The sequence below is a fragment of the Lagopus leucura genome, unplaced genomic scaffold (genome assembly GCF_019238085.1).
Source record: "Lagopus leucura isolate 7727_CA_CO unplaced genomic scaffold, USGS_WTPT01 Super-Scaffold_73, whole genome shotgun sequence".
Lineage (NCBI taxonomy): Eukaryota > Metazoa > Chordata > Aves > Galliformes > Phasianidae > Lagopus > Lagopus leucura.
The window spans coordinates 71,753,996-71,778,739 of NW_024962252.1; the positions used below are offsets into that span (position 1 = coordinate 71,753,996).

Consider the following 24,744-nt stretch of genomic DNA (forward strand, 5'->3'; position numbering starts at 1 on the left):
ACATCCATCATGATTACTGTGCCTATGAAAGAAAACACCACAGAACCACATTCCAAAGCATCCAGTAAAAGACTCAAAAACCCACAGACCTTGCTGGAGTCCAGAACATCCCTACAGCCCCACGTGCCTCACAGGGCAGCTGATCAGGTAGCAGGGGCTGAAGAAAGATATGTAGATCCAGATAAGCAGTATGTTTAGGCTGATAGGGTTGGATCTCTGTCAGCCAATTCTTTGATGTTGATTTTATTATTATTATTTTTTAATTCAGACTTTTACTAATATAACAACAGGATTGTGGGGGCAGATTTAGGTTTGGATGGGGTTTGTTTGTTTGTTAATTTATTTAACTGAACAGAGGAATTGTTACTTTCCCTTCTAAATTGTCAGCTGCTCACTGCTGTTGGACAGTTTTCTAATTCATTCCAGAAGTGAGTGCGTTGATGTTACCCCCTTAAACCATGTGAATCACCCTGAGACTCTGGAGGGGAGGGGAAGAGTAATTTAAATAAAGCAACATGACTCTTATTGTAACTATTACTTCAATGAACCAGTAGCTAACTGCTATAAAAACAGTGTAACTTCATTTGTGCTTACCTGTTGTTGCAGAGGGGCAATCCCAAAGGGATCTGGAACCCCTAACAGAGTCTTTACCTTCACCACAAGAATTAAAAATCTCAATCATCCAGGAAGGCGCAACAAATAATTTTAACTGTTCAGAAGCACACGAACCCTACTACTGGGTCAAGGCCCCCAAACTCACCTTCCACAAAGACACAGAAAGACAAAATTCCCCCAGGAATACCCAATATGTACACAGGAGCATAGACCAACTGCGACCAAATGAGAGGTCATCGTGAAAAGCTAAAGCCGGTAGCAGAGACTGAGGCCCCGGTCAGCCTGCAGCCTCCTCTGCTCCACACAGCTTAAAGGCTCGCAGGGGTTAATATGGTTAACTTGTAGCTTCTCCAAGGAGACAAAACTACGGAAGTGAATGTCTGCTTGTGGATATTTTAAACAAAAAAGAAAACATATGGCCCTCTGGAACTCTACTTGCAGTTTCTCTAGCTGATATGTCACAGAGAACACATAGACTAGGCCTAGAGCTACAGGCAAAAGCTTTCTTCCAAGGAGCCATTAGAGAACAATTTAGGGAACACACTTCAGTTTTAAAAGCTCTAAGATTAACACAGCAGAAAACCTGAAGTTGAGAATGTTCTTTTACAGCAACCAGAAATTATAAACAAGCACAAAATACCTCCTGTGTATAAAACAGCAGTTTCTTACCTGTATGAGGAATGCTTCCGCACACTCTAACAAACTTAGAATAAATAATTAAGACCAGCCTTTTGATTCACAGATGACATCTTGTGATTCCATACATAGACTAGTAATGAGTAAAAAGTAAAATAGTAGAACGTTTGTAGTTTAGAAGGCTGCATAAAAAGATAAGTGATTTATTTAATAAAATGAAAATTTTAATCAAAAATAAGCTGGAATAAAACCATAGGTATAATAAATGGTTGAAAGCAGCTATAATGCATATCTTCAAATGTGAAACTTAATGGCAAATGTTCATAGGTAGCCTGGGCCCAAATTCAGAGCCAGTGTGCATCTGCAATCCCACTGTGTAAATGATTTTAAAATGTTTTCTGGGAAGATATTGCAAGGCTTTGCAAAGTTTCCATCAGGATTTTTTTTCTCCTAATGTCTACTCTAAAGTTAGCAATTACATCTTGTTCCACAAACAGGGTATTTGGAGTGCAAGTTTTGTGTTTTTCTGGTGGTGGTGTTGGTTTTTTTTACTGCCTTTTCTTCAATTGCTTTTTGTAAATGTGCATACTCCTTTGGTCATCCCTCCTGCAGACTAAACAAACCAAAGTCTTTCATTTTTCACACACAAGATGATGTTGTCTAGCCCTCTCATCTTTCTTGTCTATCTCCACTGGACTTTTTCCAATTAGCTCTCAGCATCCCTGAAGCGTGATGCATAAAATTACATAGTATTCCATCCCTGACCTCATTAGGCCTTATTAGAGGAAAAGGTTACTTCGTGTTCATTTAATGGGGAACTCACTTATTCACTCTGGAATGCTATCTGCTTTTTCATCAAAACATGGCATTACTGACCCATGATTAGCATGCCACTCACTGGAATCTGCACATTCACTTTAACAGAACTTCCACCACTTACCAGATCTCCTCTATCAACGCAGACCTTCTATGTCCCATGAGTGAAATGACTCCTATTTATATCACCTAATTTCTCCAATTAATTTAAATAACTTCTTTTACTAATCTACTCCTTCTGCACATTTTTAGGCTTAATCAGCAATTATTCCTCGTAAATGAGGCAATTATTGCATAATCCAATCTATTTTTAGATTTATAATATGAAATTATATAAGTAAAGGCCCAATTTACTGCATCCTCATAGGCAACAGTGACTGACTAACAACAGCTCTAAACAGCAATTGCAGTAATAGATCCACTTACACTACGCTTCCTGCTTTGGCTGTGGAAATGCAAAATACAGATTTTATCAAAAGCCCCTTGCCATTTGCAGCTTCTCTTTTCACACATCATTTATTAAGACACAGAGGGAACTATTTAATAGAGTTTGAAATTGTGTGAAAAAAAATGAAGAACTCTGGGATTGAAAAAGTATTATAGCAAACATTTTCCCTTTAATGAACAATAAAAATAACTAAAATGATTGTGTTGATTTGTGAAGATCCTCAGGATAACAAAAACCATGAAGGTGACAGTGACAACTCAGAAACTTTCAGAATTGGTTCTGAGTTGCCACAGTAATTTCTCTGTTTTGGAAAATGAAGTTTTAATTGAAATGTTTTTAAAAGGATAGCCCTGTTTTAGGAAAACCTTGCAAAACCTCTGTGCTTCAGAAGGAGTCAAGGATTCAGGCTAAATTCAATACAATTCTGTACAGTTTGTCTTCTAGTCTACTGCACCTATTGCCCTCTGTTGTTAGAAGCTAGAGCTCACTCTATGAGCTATGAGATGCTTCAGTCATATGTATATACATATATTTCTCCACTCTCGCCCAGTCTTTAGATCTTTGTGGACATCACTATAAGGTAATGTCACTGTCCTAAGCTAACTGCCCAATTATTAGTTGTATATATTGAGGCCTTATCAGTCCTCCTTGTCTTAGCCGTGAGATAGCTGATGTCATCTTACACATCAAAGAAGTCAAGGGATTGTGAAGTTGTCCTTATTCAATTTTATTTCCTTCATTTCCTTTAACAGAAATTCTTCTTCCAGATATACTTCCCACATCTAGTCTAAGACTCTGAATTGAAAGCCAATGAAAGCTGGTCTTTATTTTTCTTCACAGTTGAGTGAATTCTGGATCAGTCCATTTGTGAACAAAATTGTCTGCTTGCCTGCTACATTTTACTGAAAACACTGTTGTCCTACATGCTCAAAGTATGTATTTTTATGTACAGTTTGTGTTATGCAGGTGGCATGAGGTTAATGGCAGTCACACGCTAAACGAGATTTTCAGGGAATATACCAACACCACCCCACTTGGCATCTGTTCAAACAGAAAGATCCAGGATTCACAAACATGATGGAGATCTTTTAGTAAAGCCATTAAATATCACTGCTGTGATAGATTCATCTAAAACACTAAATTTCACCAGTCTGATTTCTAATATTGTACCCACTGATGTTACAAATAAAATATAGCTTTAATATTTAATTTGTAAAGTTTTCACGTATCTATGTAAAACCAGCAGAAGTTTTAAAGTAAAAAGAGTTTTGTGGAAGCAACACCTTTCTCTTTAGAAAGATCCTAATTATTTAACAGTAGGGTGTAAACATTCATGATTTCCTTTCATACATACCTGTGTATATATTAATTGATATAAATATAATTTACTATAGAAATATTTTTGCTTTTGATTTTGCTGCACGCAGTTTTATGCTGGCATCACATATTAGTTGATTAATCTTTCAGAGTAAGATTTATGCATTTTGCATTCTAATCCCCATTATGTCCATTGCCAGCAGTGGACTCATTGTTCAGAGAATTGAACTCACGGTGTCAGCAATCTAAAATTAATCTTCAATATAGAATTATAAATAATCAAAAATGAACGCGTCATTTTCATGACATAATTGCCACATGCTTCCCATCGACTGAGGCTATTCCCATCGACTCAGCTGGAATTCACCTGCTGCACACAATCACTACAGACTCTCAGCTTTATCACAGCATGAAGAGTTAAAAAGCGCCCAGTATCACATCTTCAGTGTGAGAAGTAAATCCTCTAAGTCCTTCTGGGCCTCTTTGTCCTGAAAGAAATAGACAATCATGCATCAACTTAGATAGGATAAATCCCTTGATTTGCTAAGACGTGCCTATCCACATTTCTTTACTAACAACAGACACAACACACAACTGTAATAGCCACAGAATGTACAAGACAGCAAAGAAAGTTAATTTATCAGTGATTGCAAAAATAAAGCATGGAGTGAAAACAAGAGCCAGATGGCAGCCCTCCCTTTACAGCTCTGTTGAAGCACTTAAATGTTAGCCACATATAGCCTTCCGAGCAGACCAGTGAGCTTTCAGCTTAGGCCATAACTTTTGTTGGTATGCCTTGCCCTATGCTTTATGTAAGCTTGCAAATCGATTATGTGCAGTTAATCCAAGGATACTTCTGCAATACCTGGAAAGGATTTGTTATCCCATTAACAAACAAAAACAGAAAAAAGGTAAGTTTGATTAACACAGACTAAGATAGTGGTTTCAGCATACAGCCATACGTACCAGTAGTAACCACTACAGACTCAGAAACATCCATACCATGGTTGCTGGACTCTATCTATGCTACAGGCTCACAGCAGAGTGGAGCCAGATAGTGAGCAAGAGGCGAGTAACCTGCTATGATCAGAGCCAGTTCTTCATTATAAATCCTAGGACCGAAGGCAGTGGCTCCTTTTAGGCTGATGCTCATGTGTACTGTTTGCACAGTGCATTAAACCATGCCCAGACCAACAAACCCTTTCAAGGTTGGCCAGTGACACACATTTTGGCTATTTCCATATAAAACCAGTGAGGAAAGAGGTACACGTAGAACAAAAAACTGCACTGTTCTATTTATTTTTGAAATGCCTCCTGAATATAATCCACTCGTCTTGCTTGCTGCTGCAAAACTTGCAAAATGCACTTTGGTTTAAATACAGCTCTAAAAAGTCAGCACCTCATACCCACAGTCTGTGGTGGTAAAGGTCCAACCACCCAATACTCACACTCGTGCATTTAGTAATGCAGAGTCAAAAGCACATGCACATCACCAAGTTTGTGCAAGTATTCCTAATGACAGAGACCAGTACTTCTTTCCCAGATAATGCCACAGGCAATTCTGAAAGAAAATACTGCACACAGACAGTGAAATAATCACTGAATTTCAGGATCACTTCATTATCTAATCAACCAAGAAGTTGGAACAAAATATAGGACATTTTAAAATACGTTTTACGGGTGAAGAAATTCCTGCTTCTCTTTATTTTGGTTAGTTGTCCATAATGTCATGAAGGAACAGAGAAGAATATTGAGATGATAGAAACCATATGCCAGACATGTCAAACTACATTATATTATTGGTCTGGATTAAGGCATTAATACATTAGCTGGATGCTTCTCTTGGAGTCACTGCCTTGCTCCCACTGGCAACAACAGGCTAAACTATCTGCCTAATCATTTATCAGAGGCCTCAGAAGGCACACACTGCAAAGCCAGTACGCTCTTGCCAAAATACTCTAACAGAAGGAAATGTCACACTGAATTCAGCACCCCTTAAATTCCATGTCATTACAGGCTGCCTGGAGCACCAACCCATGGCTTTCATTACAAAACTCACATTCTGCACCAATACGTTGATTAATTCAGAGAAGATACACTCATTTCTGTACTGACCATAGTCAGCTTGTGAAAATTATTCTGAGCTCCATTAAGCAACAAAGTAAAAATATTGTCCCACGCTATTAAAAAAAGATAAAGGTTTTGTTGTATCTGGTCCTTCTCTTTTTACGCTTTTCTAAGCCAAAAATAATAAAGATGTAGTTTTTTCGTATCCGGATAGTGCTCAGCATTTCATGAGTTTATAGATTTATTTACTCACTTTGAACGATGATTAATAAAAAATAGATGTCTCCAATCAATTGTGTATAATCATCTCCTTCCTTACAAGCAAAGGACAGCATTGGGCTAGGAGGAGTTTTAGTGAGTTGCAAGGTACAAAAACCATTGGGCAATCTTTCCTGAATCTTCCTCAAGGCTTAGGAAAAAGAATAAAACAAAACTATGATTGTTCTAAGAACTAGTTGGAAAAGAAACTGCAAACGTGCAAAATTTTATACCTCTGGGTTGCCAGTTCTAAGCAAGACTATATCAGACACAGGAATTATTGTTAGAAACTATTTAACAGACTGTGCTAATTGAGCCAGTGGCTTCCAGTCGATAATAATAACCCGAATGGTAAAAACATTTTAAACATCAGTAATGACATTAAAAAAACAAAGCTCAGAATAGTCAGTGAAGAGAACTATTATATCACACTTGGATTGGGTCCTTCTAGACCAAGAGTTGTGTTACATAGAAAAAAAGAGAATCCCAGAACACTGTTCTTTGTGCCAGTCTCTGTCTTAGGGATGAAAACTTCAGACTTTACAGACTTTACAGTTCATTGGAACAAAGTCCTAAGTTCTATATCTGGACAGCATTTCTCCTCACTGATTTCTGGATCTGCCGCTTTCTAAAAACAGTCAGGTTTTATTTATTTATTTTTATTTTAAAGACAGCCCGGTTTGAACTCCCTCTAGAGTGCAGCAGGGAGATGAAGAGGTGCAAGTCATATGAGGAATGCAATCTGTTTGCATCAGTCCCATTTCTCACCCCGATGCTTAGTTCAGTGCTCACTGAAGAAAGCCATTTTCAACCTTGATTCTCTACTGTCAAGGTTTACATTTATTATACACTTTTTATATCATTTTCAGAGTTGAAGACAAGGTCAAATGTACTGCAAACTGCTACACAAGTTAGAGAATCAGTGAGTGTATTTCTCCTATTCCTACTTACTTGCCTTTCTTTCCTGTTTCATCATTCACGGAGGATATGCACAGGAAAAAAGATCTGGGAGGCCAGAGGCAGAACAAGGGAAGAGAGGGAATTGAAAACACAAGCAAGACAGAAGAAATGACTGATGGGAAAAAGGGAATGCTGGCCTAACTGGATATAGTCCACATTTCTACAATTAATTTCTGCTAAAAGAAATTACTAATAAGCATAGACACAGATATATACCTATAAATATGCATATAAAAATTAAATAGCAATTAGACATGGGAGAGAAATATGATGATTTTACCTTCCATCTCAGCTAATTATTCCCTTATGTGCTAAACACTCTCAACCCAGGCACAACACATGTGTGCACTTGTTGACAATGTCCCAACTGTCAACAGAGAACAGATACACCCCCATGACCACAGCCAAAATGGTAACTTCAGCCAACTACAACATAACTGTGCGCAAACAGTGCCAAATCCCAAGCTGACATGCATCCTGTAGGGTTTCACTGAAGTCAGTGTGGCTGCATGGTATATTAAATGAGCTTGACTGCGAGGGTGGTCCAGAGCTGTACTTTGATAAGTGGTAACAGCTACGAGGTGCTGAGAGCCACTTCTGCATTTGGGTACAGCTGCATCATTCCTTCACAGCTCCAGAAGAAATCCTGGATTGTAAAAGAAAAGGCTTCCAAACATGCACAAGGATTGTTAGAATCATAACTCTTGGGGACAATATAAATCGTATAAAGATATATGCTATCCATTCTCAATTTCTTGACAGAGTCTCACAAATTGTTACTGTAGTAGCTGTTAATGAGCACACAACAGTATAACTCTGTTTTCCCCTTAAATATTTCAATAAACCAATGCAATCGTCCACTTATAGTTTTCTGTGTGACTGCTGTATGTCCCAAGGCAGAGCACTTTATGTTCTTTTATATTTTTAATATCTTCCTCTGGGGATGAACCATAACTTCTCAGGGCCTTTCAAATCAAGGTAAGCACAGCCCTAAAATATGAGGCTAATGATAATTCAACACGCTCTGATTATACTTCAAAGCAGACAGAAGAACACCCTTTCACACCCAGTTGACTGGGAAGGAATAGTTTAGCTAGTTCTAGGATTGCTGCTGAAAAGTTATTCAAAATTGAAATATGCCATTTTGTAAATGATGGCTGTGTAAAATTTTTATCCACCAGCAGACACTTTTCTGACTGAAAAGCCCAAGTTGCACCCAAATTCTGGTTTCCTTTCATTACTGTACTCAACATGGAGCGTTTGGTCTCCAAGACATCCATCCCCCTTTTCTCTCCAGCTGCTGCCCCACTACTGTGGGACCTACAGCCCTTTCAGAAGGACGCCTGTTGAAGCTCTCTCTCCACCCTCTCTATTGGCTCTGAGACAATATATTTCAAATACCTGGAAGCTTGATTTCCCTTGGCCACTTTTCAAAAACAGAAAACAAACTGCACACCTCTTCACCTTGTAATGCTCTGCGAATCCGCCTCCATGAATCCTTCTCCCTCTCTCTCCCAGCATGCCCACAGGAGACACGCTCCATGTGTTGAGGACCTGGCTGTCCATCAGCTGCTGCACTGACAATGCTGCTAAAACCGTGCTGTCTTCCACAGCATTTTGTCACAGATACTGCCTTATAAACTAGTCAATTTAATAACAAACACAGTAAGTTCAGGACAGACTTCATCCTTACCTGTGAAATTACTGCACTTTTAAAAAGAATAAGCAGACAATGCAAACAATTCTTTTGACAAGAACTTCAAAAAGATGCAGACTGAAAATCAGACTGATCACTAAGAGAAACACTGACAGCATCCTCCAAAGTGCAAAATAATTAAAAATAAAGTAGGTCTCTACTTTTTTTATGTTGACCTTTTACAGTTGCCTCATTTTTAGTGCCATTTTACAGTCTGATATGTGATCTCCTTATAATGAGTTTCTAAAAGGCCTATTCCCTGAGCTTGAAGCACACATATTCAGCATAAACAGAACCACAAATTAAGAAATAGTTTTCAATTCATTCATGTATTTTTATCTGTGCAATTTTCGGCAAAATGTATATTCACAAAAGCCTCTAATTTGGGGCTGCTGGTAGCTGTCAGGAAGTTCTTGTTCAATGCCAGAAGTAGTATTAGCAGGAAAACAATAGTCTAGCATTCAAATACAAAGGTTTCCACTGTTTTGTAAATGAAATGTTATGGACTTCTGGACAAAAAAAAAAAAGTACAAAAAATCTAAAGAAACAAGTATCTTCTGAGAATGATAATGTTCTGCATTGAACAATACGTGTCATTTGGCATATCTTTGAACAGAGGAAAAATCAGAAAGGTGCAGAGAAAAGGAGATTTTTCATTTCATGAAAAAAACCGTTTGTGTGATGTGACACATAGTTTAAATAGGTAGTTTTTTCACAAATAAATCATAATTTGTACCTTTCATTCTAAAGCAGAAGCAGATCTCACTCCCCAAAACCTTACTCCAAAGTACAGATCAGAGCAGAACTCAAATGAGTTCTACTGGAAATATCACAGCAGTATCTGCCACACGGGGTCAATCAGTGGTGGCTGGCTGAAATGGGCATTTCTTGGTAAATCTTTTTGGAAAATTCAAGATATATAAGTGGTCTGTTGAGGCAGGAAGTGGAAGATGCTGAAGTTCATGCTCTGCCCTCTCTTCCACCCTTTTTAAACTCCCACTCTTTTCAACTCTTTATCAACATAATTCAAAACATAACTTAATGAGCTGGGAGGTTAACCACAATAATTCATGATAATCATGAAACTCTTACAGGCATTATTTCTCCTCAGTAGCTGCCCTCTTGTTTACAACTTCAGCCACTGTTCTTGCACCTTATTACATCTACCTCCACCTCCTCCTCTCCTCCACATGGGTTTTTCTTGCTTTTTGAATGTCATTGTTGCTGAAAGCAATTTTGCCATCCATTACAATTCCTTCCATGCTTCAGCGTTAAGAAACAAATGTCATAATGAAGAGTTTCAGTCATAAATAAATCTCTTTCTTGTTACTGCCAACTCTGAATCGCCTTCATTGGGAAAGAGGGATTCTTTTTTAAATGAAGATTTTTTTAAAATCACTGATTTGTTTATAAAGTAAATTCTCAGCTTCAGGAAAATAATCTGTATTTTAAGTACAACTTTTCAGTAACTCTCAGTGCAAATACAGTTGCTCTGCACTTTCTGCTTCTCTGTTTTCAGCTCTTCCAAAATTAAATTTCTTGTAATGTAACTGATGCATTGCAGATTCATTAAAAAAAAAAAAGTTGGAGACACAAGAACTTTGAGGTTTTAGTGAAGCAATCCCTTCTTTTTCTCTTTCTCTGCCAGGCTTAGGTTAATACCTCTGTGACAAGCTTACTGATCCTAAAAGCACACAGGGTTTATTCCCACCTTCACGCTCACTTCCAGACATAAGAAAAAATAATTTCTTTACTTTTATACTTCATAATTCTACATTTATACATAATTTTTTCTCCAAGTTCCTCCCTTGAAAGTGCCAAGCAATTTTTGTCATAAAAAAGAAATTGATGTCATCTACATATCTAGCTCTGACAAATCACCTTGTAAGTAAAGCAAAAAGCAATGTGTATTTGATCAAGCATACACATCTACACACTCATTTCATCTTTCTGAATGAAAGACAAAGGTTCATGTTTTCAAATTTGAATTGTATTTTCTCCCCAAATTCAAAAAAGGCGTTTTTTTCAACACTGTAGTCCACCACATCTGGTTTCAACAGCCCTTTATGTAGCCACACTCAACACGGCTCTGAATGCTTTACAAATAATGAGTTTCAGTAAGGGTACTGCAAGTTCAATGAGATAAACAGAGCAGCTGTTATCCACTTTGTAATAACTCACAGCAGCCCTAAGCATTAGGATCTCTTTTCATGAAGGGGTGAATGTTTCCCAGGACCTTGGGTTATCCACCTGGACAGCAACCAGAGAAAAGCAGGACAATTTAATGTCCCCATGCACCTCCAGCCGTGTAGTACCACTCCACAGTACAACAGTATTTATGGCCAAGGAAGAACCACACAATTCATCAGAGGTTTCTGTTTAGAGTACAGAGGATAGAGAGAAAGGTCTATAATATAGCACTGTAACACAAGTTTCATTTTCCAGACCTAATTTGCACTAAATCTACTGTATTCCCTTTCAAAAGAAAAAAAAAAATAAAATAATAATCCATGGAATGATTGGTTGAAAATGTGCCAAATTGACTATGAAAAATAAAAAGAAAACAAAACCACACTTATACTAGGATTTATAGGAATCATTAGTTTGGAAGCCCATCTAACCCTTGAATTAAAACAATATTCTCTAAGTGGCAGAACAGACACTCACAGAAGGGATATTTGGATGTGATACAACATTCAAGACAAAACTCATCTCACTTAACTTGAAATGCTACATGGAATGAATTCTAGACAAAGTGTCAAAGAAGTACCCTGAGTCAGACCGGCTGAGAATTTGACTTCAGGGTCAAAATGAGTGATGGGCTATTTTACTGATGCTGAGTACCTCTAGTTTCCACTGAAGTCAACAGAAACTGGGGATGCTCAGAAGAACTAACAAATTAAACCATTATCTACTACTACTTTTTCATAGTTATGCTGCAGGGTGATTTGTTATCATGAAATACTACACATTTCCTCAATGTGGCACCTTTCCAGCAAGTTTGTCTCATGGTCTACAACTGTTTTTATGCCTTTATACATATGCATGTTTCTCAGCAGAAGCCAACATTTAGAAACAATAAAGGAATTTCCCTGCCTGAAGAAAGAAAGGTTTAAAACTCCACATGAGGAACTATGATTACATTTAGGAATGATGAGTTTCACATGACTGTGACAACATCCTATACTGCTGACAACCATGAGATCCTGTGCTGTGGCTAACTGAAAGAAATCCTCAGACTGCTGCTAAGCTGTTTTCTATTTTAGTCTGTGAATCCTAGCTTTTACAGGGCTGTAGTCAATTCAATTTCGTCAGTCCCTCCCTTAAACAAACCTGACTAAATATTATTCACACACAGAGCTCTAAGCCTGAACCATTTCAGTTCCAACACGTTTCCCCCAAAATTAGTAAGAATTTTTCTCTAGCACCATAACAAAATAAGACGCGATATTCTAATTCAGATGGGACTTGAGGTAACAGCTAGCAACAGAGGTTGTGTTCAAGATCTCCATTTTATCATAATTACTTTCAGAATGAGGTTGGTGTTACCTTGTGCTTACTGATTTAGGGGAAAGAAAAAAAGATTTACACACTATTGCTCCAGTGTTTTGTATTCCTGAACTTTATACCTAAATCTAATTCAAAACACTGCAAGTGAAATGAGCCAAAGCAGATAAATCTGTGATATGTGAAGAACTAGTCTAAAAAGAAGAGGACATGTCTTACCATCTTCTTCAGATTCTTCAGACAAAAGATATTTGTGACGCACTTGCTGTTTTTCCTTCAGTTTACAAACCAATATAATTCTAATTTCATCACCACTCTGCTTGCCAGAATACACAACACAAACACACACACACACCTTGCATCACTCCCAAATTCCTGCTCTCAGGATCTGCTGGCACTTTCAAAACATGCTGAGGCATTCCTTTGAGAAGAGTCTAACTCCCTGCCCCAAGATGGCCCAGGATGCACTGAACTCTGAAGAATGCACTGAGCTCACCTTTAGAATGATGACACTGGCCTTTATAGGCAGAACTCACCCCGCATTAGCAATGCGGTCACGGCGTATCACATATGTATCTTAGACATGTCTGCACACGCAGTCTCTCTCTGCCTTTCTCTTTTTCCACTGAGTGTATGGGGAGCCTCAGCAACTACCTGTGACTTGACACCAAAGTTTTCTCCAGCCATTTTTGTGAAAGACAAATCTCACACTAGATTATTTCTACACTTTTTCAAGGAGTCTCTATGAATGTTGAATGACTTTTAATTCACTAAACACACGTAGCCTTCTGCACACCAGAAATTTACGTGAGACAATGCTTTTTTGCAATTTTATTGGCGAGCTCTGAGCTCATTGCAATAAGACCTGTGTGTAGTAGGTTGAATACAGAATAAATAAATAAATAAATAAAATCAGGAGAAAAGCCAAAGCAGACATATATAAAACAGGCTGAGTCCAAGCAATTTCAGTTCCATGCCTATACCATTTGCACAATGTTTTATGTAGCATTAAAGTACAAAAAAAACCCATCGGAATGTATAGGAGTCTTTCCATCCTTTCTTCAAAACAGGCAACCTGAAGGTACATTTCAACAATAAGTAAAGAATAAAGCAGTGTTAAGATACTATGTCATATCTGTGTTAGGACGTACTAAAAGAACACTGAAAAGAAGCACTGAACTTCAGCAATGATTGCTTAATTTATGATTGACACATATTCTAATTTGGACTAAACATAAAGGCCACACAGAAGCAGCTGCTGGTAAGGCATGCAGTGGTCTTTCTTCTGAGTGAGAACTTCTGACATAAACATGTTAGTGCTCCACATACAGCATTAGTTGTCAATCAAATTACAAAGCTATGAATGGTCTTTTTCCTCAACTTCAAAGAATTAAATGGGATAAGGCCAATTAGTCTCTGGAATCACCTCCCTCCTCTTCTCTACCACATCTGCTGTGCTCAAAGGGGGTCCCTTAGGCTGACAAAGCTCAAGTTTGAACTTGTCATGCTTTAGGATGGTAGGATGTTTTCAGTCATAGGCCAGTAATTATGGAACTTGCTTTTACATGAGGTGAGATAGCAAGAGTGAACCTTCTTGCCATGACTTGGCTTACATTTGAGAAATTAGATCACTTAAAAATTTCACAAATATCTATAGAAAACTCACACATCTGAGTACTAAAATACTCTAACGGGTCTAAAACTGAATCTAATTACGTGTTAGGATAAAATACACTGTATCAGATGCAACTGAATGAAACGTGTCTCTGTAACCACATTGTAGTTGAAGACAAAGACAAGCTTGAACCAGTTAATCCACCTCTGTAACAGCTAGCAACAGGCAGCGCCCTGGAGGCCTCAGCAGGGATCACAAAATAGAGATTCTCAGGCAAGAGTAGAACAAGAACTTGAGACAAAAATCCCAAGTACTTTCAATTGAGAAAAAATAGGTCTGAGACAAAATTCAGAACATCGATGCGCACAATTGCTTATCTTAAGATAGTCCAATGAAACGGACTGAATTACAAAGAGTGCAGTTTAATTTCTGGCAGCCTCTGGCACAAACCTAGCTCCTGACAATTGCTCAAAGTTTTGTTTTTGTTTTTTATGCAGTGGACATAAACAAATGCAATAAGCCAACCTAAGTGGAGGAAAAAGGAAGATTCCACATTTAGATTAGAAAAAGAAAAAGTGCAACATTACATTATTACTGACAAAGTAATAACGGGAGCTAAAGCAGACAATGGTCATAAGAGAACAAGTTATCAGTCTCAGTACCCACCTCATTAGTAACTGGGAGAATTGACAGTGCAGATTCACAGTACCTCAGTGCATTGGTTTTCTGGCCAAGATCTTTATAGCACTGAGAAGAAAAAACATTTTGTTTCCAGTCATATCACTGTAAGAATATGGAGTCTAGAAATCATTATTCTTAAAAGAACTTGGTTACCTTTGCCAAATACACATAATTGCATTTGGAATATCCTGGATGCATTTCTTCTGCCTAAAGGAGAAAAAAACAGGAAACTAAACATAAAGACAAACCAAACATCATGTGAGGAGATTTACCTGTCCATATATCATTTTTGACAACACAATAAGCTTCCTAAAACAGACTGAATCATCCTTACTGTGTGCACCACAATGTTTGGCACTTTCAATAAGAAAACAAATAAACAACATGAAAACAAACAAACAAGAAAACAAACTCTAAACCAGGCACGTAAGTTGCTGACATCAAATACACTGAAATGTTCCATACCTCCTGGCTTCCTCACTCACCACCTGCTTAGAACAGATACCACCTCATTCTATAGAACATCTATTGGATTCCTTCACTGCCACAAAAGGCTGGAAAACATTTCTCTCTCTAAATTATTAGCATTTTTTTCCTCATCAAAGAAATATGCAACCAACCATTTGCATGCTGAGTAGTGGATACTGAACTGTATTTGTCCATGTGATAACTGTTTCTCTTTCACGTATTCGTATTTTCCAGCTATGGGTTCACCCTTCTTTTCAGATTATTATCTTCTGAAAAAATTCAGGTATTGCGAAAAATTCAAGATCATCTTCCCTTTAAAACATGCCATGGATGTAAAACTTTGATTGATGAGTACAAATATTACCAGTTATTTACTATTCAAGAAACAATGCTAATAGAATCATAGAATCATAGAATCACCAAGGTTGGAAAAGACCTAAAAGATCATCCAGTCCAACCGTTCACCTATTCCCAATAGCTCCCACTAATAGACAAATAGCTTTTGGGAAAGAAAAATTACATCAGTGAAACATACCATAGCTGCAGTTCTTGAACCAAAGCAATGCTGCTGTCACTACAACTGTAGTCAATTAAATAATTGAATAATTGAATAATTGAAAAAGATACAATTGTCTTTCAGAAAGCAATTTAATTTTTGTTACCGAATTTGACTTAAAATCACAGCTACTCTGCAGCTCCCTACAAAGTGCCCTGAACCTGAAGTGAATATTTCAAATTATTTCTATAATCTTTGGATTTTAACCCTGCAGATAAGACCTATACACTGGGAAGATGGCAATGTATTATATTCTCTAAAATTCAGAAAGCATTCAACCTTTACACAGACTAAGAACACAAAAAATAAGTCGTTTTGGTAGTGAGAAAAAATACGCTTGTCCAATTCCTTTGGGAAACTATCTGAAAGGAATTGTAACGCTGGAAGTTTACGCTTTGAATTCAACCAAGTGAAAAACTTGTATTTTTCAGTGCTAGGAGTTGAAATTATTTCTATAAAAGACACTGAAAGATAGCTTGATTTTTTATTATTATTACTATTATTTTTTTTGCATGCTGTTTTCTCTAGTAACTGCACATTCAAGTAGAACATCCAGGAACAAAGATTTATGTGGCAGAGCCTTCTTTTCTACTGCACTGTAAAGATCTTTCCTCAGCATCAATTTCACCTCCAGAAACAAGAAAGGCTTCTACTGAAATGTGAAGAGTTTCAGATAAGAAAAATGGAACTGTCACAGTGTCAAAGTTTTCCTTGCCTATGTCAACCTTCTTGCAGAAGTGGTCAAATAACCATCATAATTATATATACATCACTATCCCATATAATACATAACTAATCTGTATTTATTTCACTTTAAATTCCTTAACTATTGACATGGCAAGTCACCGAAGATGTCTGCAGAATAAACGAAGAAAAGAAAGGTGCAACTCATTCATCTCCAAACTATTTTTAAAATAGAGAAGAGCAAACCATTTTACTGTAGAGCTTTGTGGTATTTAGGAGATCCCTGGATTTACAGCTACAGACTCTCTACAAAATCTCTTCAACAGACTTCTTGATTACAGACAACTGCTGGTAAACAGTGAAGGAAAACCATGGGTAGGACTTACCTTAAGAAAATTCTGCAATGCTTCATCTACTGTTGAAGTTGGTGGAGTACCAAAGAGAGCAGTAGCTACTTTCTTTTCAAGCCAAGACAGTTGAGATACCTATAATAAAAATATGTATATATAAAAATCAAAAGTCTTTAGGATTGCTTCTCTGTTTTGGAGGAAATATTTCACTGTACTGCTATACTACTTATGAAACTTATTTTGAAAAAACAAAACAAGATGAACCCACAACACAAAGGAATGTTTTTTTGCTGTCAGTTTTCCAACTCAAAGAACAGTCTTTACAATATTACATTCCACTAAGTGGGAAAAGTACACATTAAAAAAATACACTACAAAACACCAACATTACTGATATGAGAGTCTTCCAGTATATAAAGTTAACATACAGTTTGTTTTCGTAAGACCTTGTCTTTTCTAAGGCTAAAAGACTTCAAGCCTGTTAAGTTTTTAAGTTAAATTTTTAAGTTTTTAATGATAGACAGCTTAATGCTGTAATGCATATGTGGACTGCTTTTCAATGTTATGAAAAGAAAGCTGCTGCTACAGTCAAACTGTCACTGCTTTGGGCCCCTGTAAAACAAATCCATTTACCACACTGAAGCTGGTCACAATCACTGTTAAGAAAGTGGTTTCATTTTCTCTCTTCAGATTTGAAAAATAACACTTGTCAAAGACCTCTTCCAAGAAAGACAGGCAGCAATGAAAAAAGGTTTGGAGAACTGGCACATTGACACACAACGTACATGACTTATTCCCTTAGGTATATTGACATCCGACAGAAACTGCTGTGGTTGCTGCCATAAAGTACTTGCCTCCACCACCTAACCCAGAGAAACACACTCCGCATCACTAATGAAGGATGGAGCTAAGAAGAAGTTTAATGTAAGACTGGATCCTATTCAAGCAGAGAAGTCAAGCCACCCTCATTTGGCCACATCCACACCTGCAAAATGAAGTCAGAACTTCATTCTTCATTCCCATCAATACTTGAAACAAAGAATTGATTGCTCCAATCACTAAGTACAGTTGAGTTAAAAATAACAAAACCAGCAAGGTTCTGCGTTTTCCTAACAACTCCTAACCTGATCTATGCAGAAGCAATGCAGAAAATGGTTACATGCAGTCAAAGAAAGAGAGTTTCCCACTGGAGAACCAGGAGGTGAAATACAAGTCACCCATGGACATCTCTGTTTCAGATGCAGATGCAATTCACATCTTCACAAGAGTTGAGCTCAGTTCTGTGCTACTGCTTTAAAAATTTTCTTGGATAGCTTAAGATTATTCCCACCTCATTTCCTGGCTTCCCAATCTCTTCAGGGCTGTTGCTCCTTTCCCTTGCCCCTCTCCTGATGGGTTCAGTAATTACCCAGTACAACAGTTAATCATGACAAAATATAAGAACCCATTAAAGCAATCAACCAGAACACTACTCTTCTGAATGGGCATCAAGCACTGTGTATTTCTTGTTGCAAACTGCCTAAAAATACTATTTCAAGGAATACAAACACAGACCAGCATGCAACAGGAAAACGCATTAGACTGTACTTTATTGTCTAGCCTCATTTACTCAAGCTCCACAACAGCAACATTACTTGGAGACAGAGGCATCCTGAACAAGTCTTTCCGGTTGTTTGACAGGGTTCAACACCTTATTTGTTAAATACCACCAGTAAGTCTCATACAGACTCACTAAAATATTTCAGAGAGAAGCAATAATAAGAAATTAAAGCGTTTTCATTCTTCCTCTTTCATCTCTCACTCTCGAAGATTCTCCTAAGAGAATAAAAAAGCTCTCTGGCAAACTCAGAGCTCTCATTCATTGAAACAACACGATGGGGAGCCCATCTACACTGCAGTGCTTTTACACTGTTACAAACTGCAGCAAGCCGGTTAAAGGTTCGCATTGTAGGTATGTCTATAACTCCTTCCCACACTACGCTTTCCTAGCTGCACTCTAGTTTCTAAGTCATATTCTGTGAGAAGCAGTAATGTGGTTTTTGCAAATGTATTGTTTTCTTCTGCTGCAGTGTTCTTTATTCTCTTGGAAGAGGAAGGAGTTTTCTACTTGTCTAGGTTCTTCTTATCAAGGAGTGAGCTAACAGAGGGCTGATAAGTGGAAAATAATAAAGGGAATGATGCTTATACTGTTCTCTGCAAGGCTACCCAACACCCTGGAGGTATACATACAATGCACAGATACAACTACCACAAAAGTGTCTGCTGTTATGCAATAACCAGGGAACAAAATTGTTGTTTTTCCATGTGGAGCTATAATTGCATATTGAAAACACAAGTCCTTCCTGGCAGTTGTTTTATTTTCTTAAAAGATTTCATCAGAACCAATCTACTGAGGTTTTAGTCATTATTTTGTCTGGCCTGGGTGCTGCTTTGCACTATTCAAACTTTTTAAAAAATATACACTTGGCCATTTTTATATAATAAACTCCACCAACCTAAAGCAATCTTGAAAAGCACGATGCACATATGCACAATAGTGATTTGTACTCCATGCACACTGGATTCAAAGTCTTCCTTTGCGACTCTTGTATAGATAGCCTGATAGTTCTGTAATATTTGAAGTATCCTGATTTGCAAGCTGCAGGCTTGATAAACTCATTACAGCTAGCTAAAGCCATCCATAAATGAAGCGCGTAGTTTACACTTGTTGTCCATGCCCCCTCACACAGTCAATAGAGTCAGCAGCATCTCTATTAGGCATCTGCTGTTACATCAACTATAGCAGTTCAGGTTGAACACTCCGCTCCTTCCCTTCATTCTTTTCTTCAGCTACAGAAGGAGCATAGACAATCATGACTTGTGGATGGCAAAAGATAGGCAGATGAATCCTATCCCAACACCTTAACCACACCCCACCTGGGTCAGTCAGTACCCCCAAATGACTGAGGTGGGTAAAGGGCTGATTTATGCCAGACACAGAATTGTGTCATGGAGTAATAGCTATGCACAAGAAATACTACTCTTTCCCTAGACAAACAAAAACACAGTTTCTAATTTGAAATAACGTTATTGAAGTAAATCTTTATGCCATGCTCAATAAGATGGAATTATTCTTAGTACATCAGCTAACTTTATTAAGTATTCTTCTGTGTGTAAGCAAGCACAGGCAACAGATGCCCTGGTGCAGCAAGCCCTCATGTAGTGAAAATTTAACTTCTAAAACTAAGATTATTCCATATAGTGCAGTGCATATCTCAAGGTCCACAGAAAATGAAGTACAAAGCAACTCTGTAAGGAGTGAGATCATAACTGTCACAGGACTGGTAATGGACATAAGAAAGTAATATGAAAAACAGCTACTGCAGCAAGTAATTACTACTATAACAACAATAAAACAAATTAAAGAAGGAAATGCCCTACAGATGATTTCCAAAGCTTAAGAGAGACCTGATGTAAGTCCCTCCCAATAGCCTGAAAAGTCACAGAAGCACCATAGGAATGCTGGGTTTCCAGAGAATATCTCATTTTGATGTACTGGGTCACTCTGAAGAGGAATACTCCTCCCCAGCTGCCATACATGAGGACAGCTAGTCCTGTTCATTCATAAAGAGAAAAAAAAAAAAAGAGGGGAGGCTTGAGGGACCAGCAACCACTCCCTGAACTTCCCCAGGGTAGGAGGAGTGTGAGTCACCACAACAGCCTGGTCATTGGCAAGGAGGGAAGGCCATCCTCGTGTTCCAAAGCTCACAGAGATGACTGTTCTGGAAGGCCTCTTCTATAGATGTGTCAAAACAACAAGCTCTCATCAGCTTTTTCTACTTGAATCTCTATTAGTAGCAAGAGAGAGAAGTGTCACCCATGGAATTAAACTGCAGCTGACTGTAAAGCTGCTCTTTCATATCAGACCTCTCATTCCACTGAAGATTAGGGCAGTAAATGTGGTTCTCTCTTAAATACCGTGTAAAGCAATTCCTTAACATGTCTTTCTCCTCTGTAGCATAGCATCAGCACAACTCACATGGGAACTAAAAGCACTTACTGACTGAAGTTCATTTTTTTTTGGTTTTGCCTCCTCCTTGGTTTTGAGAAGCAAACCCTGCCCGTTCACATCTCTTAACAAACTCCAGAATGTTGGCACCAATAAAACTAATTTGTTTGGATTGAAAATTCAGCCAGGGCTGACCCACGACCTTAAACAATTTCCTCCTCCAATGTTAAATGGTAACAGCTCACTAATGACAAATCACACAGTTGTCTTCCACAAAGGAAAACAATACCGTTGATCCAGCTTCAATAAAATACCAATGGCATCTACCAAAACACTCCCACAGAATGCTTTTTTTTTTTGTCTTTTTAATGACGATATATTAATGTGAAATTGTATTAAATAATTGTACAATGTTTTTATTTCTGGAAGAAATTAAATATCTAAACAGCAGTTTTAAAATACTGGCTTCCAACACAAATATTCTCCTTCTGGCCAGCTGAGGATCCGCTACAGTCTGTACAGGCATCTAGACATTTATCCAACTTGAATTCCCTGGGTTTTCACTTTCCTGTAAGAAGAGCACACTCACAGAGCACTCACACAAATGAACTTGATCAGTTCGTTCCCCAGTGTAACCCAAACAGATGATACTGGGATACACCACACAAATCCAATGCATTGCATCTAACCTCCAAAAACAAACTTCCAAGAAATCTAATTGTTAACACCTCAATAGCATCTACCAGAAGCTCCAATCCAGTTTCACAAACATATGTTAAACATCCTGAGTCTGTTCTGTAAAGGCAAGCAAGTAGGCATAAACCTGAACTAGGCATGGACTCTGTTTTAAAATCTGCTCTAAATGCTAACATAAATTAAAATGAAACATTGAATGATTAAGGATTATCAGATAATCGCTTGCAAAACTCTAAAGAAAGAAAATAATTCCTATACTTTATGTACCACAGATCAATTAACTTGCAATAAATGCTTTGTGCTGATCTGAAGAACAAAGGTAGTTTTCACTCTCTCAATAAAAAGAAAGCTACAACTTAGAGGGCTCTAAACACTATATTTACTTTAAATAACATTCATCTACACAAGCAGATATTTAAAAGATCTGAATGGTGTTGCTGTGCTCTTTGCAGCTGCTATAGTTTCCGTGTAAACAAACAAGAGGCATTACTTTCAGAACGACCTACATAATAAAGATTTCAACAAATTCTAGTTGGAATGATCTAAGATTAAGATCCTTAATAGACCCACGTGTCAAAACCCAAACTACGGTCTCATCCTGCTACCGGAAGCGTGCAAATCACAGAAAGCGTTTAAGAGGTGCCTGCCCCAGAATTTATCACAAAACGTTACTCAGCCCTATACTCACATTTACCTGAGCTATGCAAATCTATCCTTAGTCCATCAGGTTAGTACTTTGTCACGGCCAGCAAAAAAGTCACAGAATTAAAAAAGAAAATATGTATCAATCCTAAGTATTACAGTGGCCACATCAATTTGGTGGATAGTTTCACTTATTAGAATGCAGGTCAGGTCACACCCTAAGGCAGTGCTCATCTGTGGCTTTATTGTTCCTGAAAGGAGCACTGGATAGATGCTACAAGTGTGGAACATTAATTTGTAATGATACAGTTGTAACAAACCACATGCATCAGCCACTAAGTGGTAATTGCCACTAATGTGAAATGATTAAAAAACCCAGTGCAATATAAACAAAATGAGGTACATTTGGATTACGTGTAAAGCTTCCAAAAGCAATAGCTCAAGTGAGAAATAAGCCATGAGAAACATCTGGGAGTGTTTGACATAAATGGGAGCTACAGTTGGTTCTTGGCCATAACATAAAAATGGTTAAGGAATCACTGACAAGAGAGTTACTCTTTAAAGGCAGGAGGGCAGAAAGCACGTTATGGGGCAATCTTTAGCAACTCACTTTTGCTTTGCCAATGCTGACATTCAAGAACAGCTGTGACAAAAAGCAAAATGAAAAGCTTTTCAAAAAAAGTTGGTGTCATTCTTTTCTTCAATCAAGAAAGAAAAAAAATCTAGATGCTAAAAGTTTGTTGAAAGTTATGTATATGATCTGAAAGAACTACTGAAAGATTACCTTGCATTAAGCTTTGCTGTAGATAAAGTCAGAGGCTGCAGTTCACAGCAACTCCCTCCTTCCAGTTTGTAGGCACTACATAGTAACTAGCACTGGAAGTAGCTGAGGAAAAGGCAGGGCTGGGATTCACTTTGCACCAGCCACTGCTGCTCTGAGAAGTCTCCCAATGGTCTTTTACAGCCTACACTTTGCAAGAACATTTCCTTCTGACAAGAGATCAAGGTTGTGGTTGGACTTGACGATCTTTAAGGTCTTTTCCAACCTGAGCAACACTACGATTTTAATATTCCTCACAGCACAGAACATGAGCTATAAAACAGGTGGCTTTAAGAATAAAGCAACTCAGCAACTCTATATTATAAGCACAAGCATTTGCTAAAAATATATATATCAACAAAAATATATATAAGTAATCAACAACTAAACTGATAAACCAGTGATTTTTTTTTCCCATATGAGTACTTAAAACTGACATTAACACAATATTTAGAACTCTTATTGGCATAACAAGAACTGTATTTTTGCAAAACATTTTGGTGAATTACAGATTTTATATCTGAATCTTTATTGTGATATCATCCACCAAGATTCCATGCCATTACGATAGCCCAGGAACATCACATGTGGAAGTTAATTCAGGAAACTTACATGTCCTGCTTCATTTAACTTAAAATATCTACTTCAAGAAACATCTACTTTGTTTTAAGTCCCATTCCTTCACTTCAAATGCATTTTAATTTTTCAGTACAATAAATGTTAGATACAAAAACAACAAACACTTACTGAATAGCACCATCTTCCATTTAGGTAATATAAAAGAGGATCTTGAGGCTTCAGTTCAATTGCTTTATCTAGATGCTCCTAGTAAAAAGAAAACCATCAGTGTCACTTCAGATGTCACATTCTAAGAAGTTTGCTGCAAATCATATAAAAAAAAAATCAGAAATTCTTTTCTGTTGAAGTTATTTTCTAATGTCCTAAAAGTATTTTAATTACTGAACACCTACCTACAAAGGAAAACCACAATAAATGTTACATAACAACTCTGCACACAATACAACAAGACCAGCAACTCAAAATCTCAAAGGGCTCAGGAACTTTTGTCTTAACATTGCAACAACCTCCATTATATTCTTAGATATAGTTAGCATTAAGCAGACTCGCATCAAATCAGTGGGAAAGCAACCACTGTGACAGCTCAGACATGTCAGTGCCCATCATTGAAATCTCTATTACCCTGGAATATGACTGCCCCAATGAAACGACACAACAAAGTGTTATCAAAACATAAAATTCAGGAACAAAATGGTTGCATTGCAGTGAAACAATAGAAGCTAGAAAGTTTCTAATCTGGTGATTCCTCCAAAACCACTATCATTACAGGTTATAAACGTATTCATTTCTCTCTTTAATTCACTGAAGAAAGCTCTCATTGCTCAACTTGAATTTAAAATATATATATATATATATATATATAAAATACATTATTGCACCCCTAAGTGCTGTTTGCCTCTCAAAATAAATACACACAGGCTTTATTATTTTTTTTTCTCCCATGTACCACTGTTCTTCTAACTAAACCAGTGGCTAGGATTTCTGAACAATAAAGATATGTGAGCCTATTATTCCATCACTTTGTCCACAAAGTAATCAGGGAGGAGCTATGTTTTTAAGCTATTATTTTCCTCGAAGCCCTAACTTATCCAAATGATTCACATGGACTTCAGAAACTACCCCTGAAGAGGAAGATCTCACTGAAAGCGCTACCAATGCCCTGTGCTCCTTTAAAACTCCATTTTTAAACAACCACTGCATTCTTCTGTTACTTGTCACCTTCCCCTTCTGACTCAGCCTGTTGCAGCACCTGGTGCTTGGCTCACTTGGCTCAACTCAGATGGATTTGGCACTCATTCATTAGAAAGCCCTGCAACACTCTCTGCCACGTGCAGGATGTGACAGG

General features: G+C 37.6%; 1 protein-coding gene across 3 annotated transcripts in view; it reads right to left on the minus strand.

Moving 5' to 3' along the window:
* Positions 1–3,218: 3,218 nt before the first annotated feature.
* RMDN2 (regulator of microtubule dynamics 2) overlaps positions 3,219–24,744 on the minus strand; it is a 41,446-nt gene continuing 19,920 nt past the window's right edge. For 2 of the 3 annotated variants that reach the window (XM_042892507.1, XM_042892514.1), the window contains exons 7-11: positions 23,568–23,645; positions 16,711–16,809; positions 14,770–14,823; positions 14,602–14,682; positions 13,156–13,395 (exon numbers count right to left, since the gene is read on the minus strand). In XM_042892507.1, the coding sequence (XP_042748441.1) occupies positions 13,171–13,395; positions 14,602–14,682; positions 14,770–14,823; positions 16,711–16,809; positions 23,568–23,645 (537 nt within the window). In that variant the 3' untranslated portion in view covers positions 13,156–13,170. Of the gene's footprint in view, positions 4,321–13,155; positions 13,396–14,601; positions 14,683–14,769; positions 14,824–16,710; positions 16,810–23,567; positions 23,646–24,744 lie in introns of those variants that run through there. The other variant, XM_042892524.1, reaches the window with a different exon arrangement.